The 6,000-nt window shown below is 45.8% G+C and overlaps 1 protein-coding gene across 1 annotated transcript in view; it reads left to right on the top strand.

Moving 5' to 3' along the window:
• The first annotated feature begins 1,136 nt into the window (after positions 1-1,136).
• The window catches only part of LOC140654303 (uncharacterized), a 205,677-nt gene continuing 200,813 nt past the window's right edge, over positions 1,137-6,000 (top strand). The window contains exon 1 of the mRNA XM_072867465.1: positions 1,137-1,269. Within this exon, the coding sequence (XP_072723566.1) occupies positions 1,157-1,269 (113 nt within the window). The 5' untranslated portion in view covers positions 1,137-1,156. The remainder of the gene's footprint in view (positions 1,270-6,000) is intronic.

The following is a 6,000-nucleotide window of genomic DNA, read 5'->3' as shown; positions in this document are numbered from 1 at the left end:
GTCACAAACTCGTACAGGGGCTAATTGGGAGCAACTTGAGGCCAAGCCCATTGCACTGGCGGGGAAGGGAATCGCAGTTGTCTTTAGCATCGGTTGGCTCAGGGCCCATCTGCTCATTTGCAGCCCAGTGGCTGGTTAGTCACGGGTCTCTACAGATAGGAAAATCATGGTGTAACGGACCCCGAGTCCTACTTCAGATCATAAAATGCTTAAGGTGTGTTTTTCCCATTTTTTATTTGCTACTATGCACAGTTCCCTGTCCAGGTCAGTTGGTCTCCCTTCTCTTGCCAGTAAAGGGGAAAGAGTTGCCTTCTGACAGCAGTAAAGGTCTGGAGAGATCATAAAGAGGAGAGGATGGATGGTCTAGAGGGTTGCGTGCAGCTCCGGGATTTAAGAAACCACTCCTCGGTTCCCAGCTTCATGTTCTTGCTGTCACTAACTCTCAGCGGTAGTGGTGGTGTCCCTCCCTCGTGATGTTAAATGCATTTATTTTCACGGTTACCTCTTTGAAGTGCTCAGCTGTGATCGCAGTGGCCGTCACGCACAGAACAAAGACGGAGCAGAGGGGCCGAGGTACATCTCTCACAGCAAAGCAGAAACGGCTTGGCATCCTGGAGCAGCGGGGAGGGTGAGCCGGGGGTGGGCAGCCCTCCTCCGAGAACCGGTAGCCGTCATGAACATGAGGTTGCATGCAACTTCATCTATTATTCAGTGAAAACAAATCCCTCCTTCTCTCCACCTTTCTGCGCTGTACCCAACAGGAATTCGGACCGGGAGGAAAGTCCCTTGACAGGAGCGGAACCGTTGCAGAGGAGGAGCGGTCGGCGGTAAGGACGCGGACAGAGCCGGCCGGCAGCAGACCCCGAGAGAACGGCTCCGGCTGCCCGGGCTGCGCGGGTCCCGGGCAGGCAGCACCGAGCCCCCCCCCGCCCCCCGCCGAGGGGGGCACCGCGGCCCCCTCCGCCCCGAGCGGCGCGGGGAGCGGCCGGGGGCGGGCCGGGGGCGGGCCGGGGCCGCCCAGCCACTGGCGCGCCTCGCCGCCGCTTTAAATGATTTGGAGGGCCGGTGCCGGCGGGGCTGTCGCTGCTGCGGGCGGTGGCGGTGCTGGTGCTGCCGAGCCGCGGCCGCTCTCCGCATCCCTTCCCTCGGTGGGGCCATGGCCATGGCCGCGGGAGCGGGGCCGGCGTGCCTGTACCTGTACCTGTGCCTGTGCTGGGCGCTGGCCGCCCGGGCGAGCGGCGGAGCGGAGCCGCGGCTGGAGCGGGGCATGTGAGTGGGGCGGAGCGGGCGGCGGCGGGGCCGGCAGCCGGGCAGCACCGCCCGGGCGCGCTGCCTTTGTCTCTCGCGGGGACAGGGTCCTGGGGGCCGGGCGGAGTTCCCCTCCTGCAACCGCGGCGGTGGCGATTCAACTCTCCGGCCAAGAAAGTTTAGCTGGGTGCGCCTTTACCTTACCCGAGGCCCCCCCGCAGCGTAGATTTCCCATCCGTGGAGTTATTTTTGAGTGGTTACTCGGGAGACTTACAGCCCCGGAGGGAAGGCGGGCGGGCTTGCCTGACTTTGATTGAGCTCTGAAGTGAGCTTCAGAGAGTGCATCAGCATCACCGAGTCTGTTTCTTCCCTCTCCTTTTAAAAAAAGCGAAGGGGTGGCAGAGCTGAGCCTTGTGCAGCTGCAGCAGCCCATGCTTTCTGAGGGGTCACGGTGAGCTTTGCCTGGTGGAGAACAGCAACAGGAAAACCGGGGTAACAAGGTGTAAATCCAGTCAGGAGGAGTAGGGACCGGGAGGAGACAGAGGTGAGAGCGCTGGGAAGCATCCCCCCGCAGCTGTAAGCACAGCTGGTCTGCAGACACAAAGGAGTTAGGTCCGCATGTATACGTACCGCTGCTTATGTGGAAGGAAGTTTCCACGAGGTGTTTTGCATGGCACGAGCAACGGGTGTCCTTTGTTGTAAATGCAATGTAACGTTTTTGTCAAGACATAGTTTTCTGGTCAAATTCTACAGGAGAGTAGCTGCCAGCAATATCTTAAAGTTTTTGCTCATTGAAATAGAAAAGAAAATTCCTGGAAACTGCTCCCTGCTTTGTATTGGGCACCTTTTTCTCTGCAAAGCTCCTATTGTATTTTTAAGGAATGTCCATTCTCCCCCAGGCAACCTGACAACAGCCTTTTCAGATGTCTGTGTATGCCCTGATTTCTAACCTCTTTGCTCTTCCTCTTTTTTTGACTTAATCAACTGCATCCCACCCTTTTATAATTAATTTGTCTTGTATTTGGTTTCAGTTTAGTTATTTCTTCTGTCACAAAATTGAAATTTCTAACCCTATTGCTCATTGGTTTTCTAAGCAATATCATGTAATTATGTATTTACTAGAAGTGCTTTTAAGGTGGTTTATATTACTCCATTTTGCTAGAGCACTGAGTATCCATCACAATGTTTAGAGAAGTCAAGTTCATTTTCTGGTAAAGCCTTTTTCTTTTTTAAAAGTGCTCTGTGTTTTCCAGGCATGCTTCTTGCTCTCTTCATAGGCAATTACTCTACTACGAGGGAGAATACCGTTGGCCTACGTTAATCTATTTGCATTTGACACATCGGTAATAACTATGATTCTGCACTTTTGAAGCTGGAGGTGGTGTTAATTGCGAATTGCCTCCAAACAGTTTTTGTTTGCTTTTACCTTTTTAAAGATAGCGTCGCTGAAAGAATATAGGAAACATTCCCTTCTGGAAATGAAGCTGTATGAGGATATTGCCGTTGGGCTTGAGTCATTGGGAGCAGCAGTGCACTGTTAGCCAGCAGCAATCAAAAAAACCCACCCAAACCCCATACCTGTGGCAGAGCCTTGGGTGCTTTTCCCAAGAGGCGTATTCCTGCAATTACTATAATTCTTACTGCTTTTCTTGAGCTAGGGCAAGTATAAGTATTACTCCAAACTTACTTTACACTATTTAGGGACTTCACCTTTGATGTAAAGAGAAATACAAGAAGTCATTGCTCCGTAGGAGTAAGCCTGCCAGCCGTCACCAAGAAACAGGGAAATGTCCAAAAGGACACTTTTCATGAATCACCTTTTTTAGTAATTTTGTTTTGTTCTTTTGACATTGGTCATCTGAAGTCAATGGGATAAGAACAACAAATGTATCCCTTGGAACATACCATGTTGGGTGCTTCCTTCTTTAGCATTTGCTGTTGTTGTTTTGATTGAGATCTTATGTGGCTGAGGATATACAGGATATTTGTTGTAATTGTTTTCGTTCTGCTGCTAGCTTGAGTATTTGCTGCTAGCTAAAAATGCAAGGGATCTGTGTGGATGTTGGTATTCTGCTTCCAAGCCCCCTGAGGAGATTTAATGTAGAACAGATTATAGGATGACTAGCTATTTCCATCAACTACGTTTCCAGACAATTAGCCCTTGATGATCTTGTATTAGAACTTTAGAGAACACTGGAACGACTAGAGAACAAATATGCAGTTTTCATTGAAAAGCATGCTATTTAGGCCTTGAAATGAGGAATTAACCATCTCTCGTCATAAAAACCATATTTTTAGCAGCTCACTTTGCAGTGAGCTCTGTAGTTCAAAATTGGGGTATATAATGACGTTACAAGTGTGATGGATGGCTATCTACCATTGAGTTTACTTCCAGGATTGTGCTTCACAGGAGGCTGGAGGTAGTTGTGGTCCAGTGCAGAAATAGGAACTACGAGTAGAGGGCTTCAGTTGCTGTCAGAAGTCATAAATCCTCTCCTAGAGAAATATTCCACCACAAGTTTTAGAAGTACAGATGTTTGCTCATAGCTATATAGGACAGAGCAAAAGGCAGGAGCGGTTATGAGGTATGTGCTAGGAACCCCGTTTGTGCAGTAAATATTACCTTTCATAGTTAGGACTGAGACATGGCTCAAGAATGGATTCTTCTCTTCCCAAGTGACATGTGAGTGAGGACTTCTTCAAAAAAATCATGAGAAACTTTGTCCCTGCCAGCATTAAGCCCATTGACTTGCTCTGTGGTTTTCCAGGTCCAGGATGACATGTAAAGGGTCTGAATGGGTTTTAGAGGATCCAGGCACAATCTTGCAATAAAACTATTTTCTTCAGGTTTTTTTGACTGCTCAAATGTTGCAGCTGCACATTTTTACTCTATCCGTAAGCAAGTAAATTTGGTCACATTCCAAGGAACACCTGGATTTAGAGCTGGATTCCTGGCTGAGTAACTGTTTTCCAGCTTCTTGAATTCTATGGGGCACTGTAGGCTTAGTCAGGCTCCTCCAGATAAATCATATTCCCAAAAGCAAAATCTAGCATTCAGATGGTATCTACATTTGCAACACTCAAGCAAACTTGGTCCTTTAACTGTACCAGTGATTGGGCTACAGAGATACAGGACCGGTGTTGCAGCACGTCTCACTGCAGACAAGTGTGGCTGTGGACAATATTTCAAAGTAATATAAAGAACAATTTTTTTTAGGCAAGTAGGTGTAATTAAAAAGGTGAAGTCCACTTTTTTTGGGGACTGGAATGTATTTCAAAATAAACTACTGGTGTACAAAGCATTTCCATATGAAGAGATGCATCTGAATTTTTGATTGCTACAGTGGAACAAATTGCATGTCATTTTGAATATGTTGGAATGCAGTGCAGAAAACAAAGTAACGCAAAAAAAGTGCTTCTATAAAGTATATGGTGATACAGCTTAAACTTGGAGCCTGGAGTTTTGTCATAATACTGTCCAAATGATGTGAAAAGTAGGTTGTTTAATCATTTCTTGGTGAGAAATTGTCTCAGTATATTGGCTGTTTAGCCAATACACTGTATTTTCACCTCCAGTGATGCCAATTTGCAGGTGTGAGGGAAGTTTGTATTCCTAGTGTTAAATAAGGGCTTGAGGTATATTAGGTTTTTGGAGCTGAAATGAGTAATGTAGTAGAATCTCCTTCCATTGCTGCGAATGGGATAGCGTATCTTCACAGATTTGATAGTTAAAAAATGCAGGTTTTCTAGTGAAAATAAGGACCTGATTTGCCACTGTGGTGTATTTAAATTTGTATATCACATTAAGGAAGATTAAGTTAAGTCATTTTTCAAGCTCTTTTAAAATCTTGGTTGAAGTGATGCCGGCAGCCCAGAGCTGCTGCTAAATTCTGATTTAGACTACTGAATTTTACCTAAAAAATTTTTTTCAGCTGAAACCTCAAGTACTTCTTCCCAGTCCTGTCTGCCTAGAATCTGCAAGGTTGCAGTAAACCGTCAGTATTCTTGAATGGTAGCTACCTCCAACCTTTGAGGTTTGGATAATGTGATTTTTAGTAAGCATGGTTTAAATGCTTTGGCATAGAAGTTAAGGCAGTCTTGTCCTGTTATGTTGTCCCCCCTCCAGATCCTTTAATATCCAGTAGTTGTTGCTAGGAAGGAAAAATAAATGTTGAAGACTGAGATGTTTCTCATCTTTGTGGATGTGAACATCATGCTGAACAAAAAATAGTCATTCTAGCCGGTGCACTACAGTATCTTGCCACCAGATAGAGCTCATGCTGGTCAGCATGATACCACAGAATCGCATTTTTCAAGACGTTGCAGTTAAAGCCTCTGTTTCAGAGTTTCTAGAGGAAAATTAATTTTGAATTTAGTCTTTAAACAGATGGTAAAGGGCTCTTTTTTTCTCCCCCTCTATATTCATTGGCAGGAGACTTAAAGATAATGAATGAGTGTCATCATGCAATAGTTCTTCTCCTGATTTATGACATGTTTTCCTGGTCTTCAGGAGAAAAATGAGGTCAAGACTTCTTCCTAAACTCTGAAATAGCCATAAGACTATGAAAATATATGGTCATAAAATGTGATAGGCTGAAGTTGCTGTATTTATCAAAGATGAACTTGATCTTGTGATTGACTGTAAAATATTTTCCAGTTTTATAAATCCATTTTCCTATGAGAGACATCACATAATGTACCTGCAAGAGGTTTAGAAATTTGCCACCAATAATCACAATAGCTAATATATAC

This window comes from Ciconia boyciana, chromosome 7 (assembly GCF_034638445.1).
Source record: "Ciconia boyciana chromosome 7, ASM3463844v1, whole genome shotgun sequence".
NCBI lineage: Eukaryota > Metazoa > Chordata > Aves > Ciconiiformes > Ciconiidae > Ciconia > Ciconia boyciana.
The sequence above is the reverse complement of the archived record's forward strand: the minus strand, read 5'-3'. Positions and strand labels throughout refer to the sequence as shown.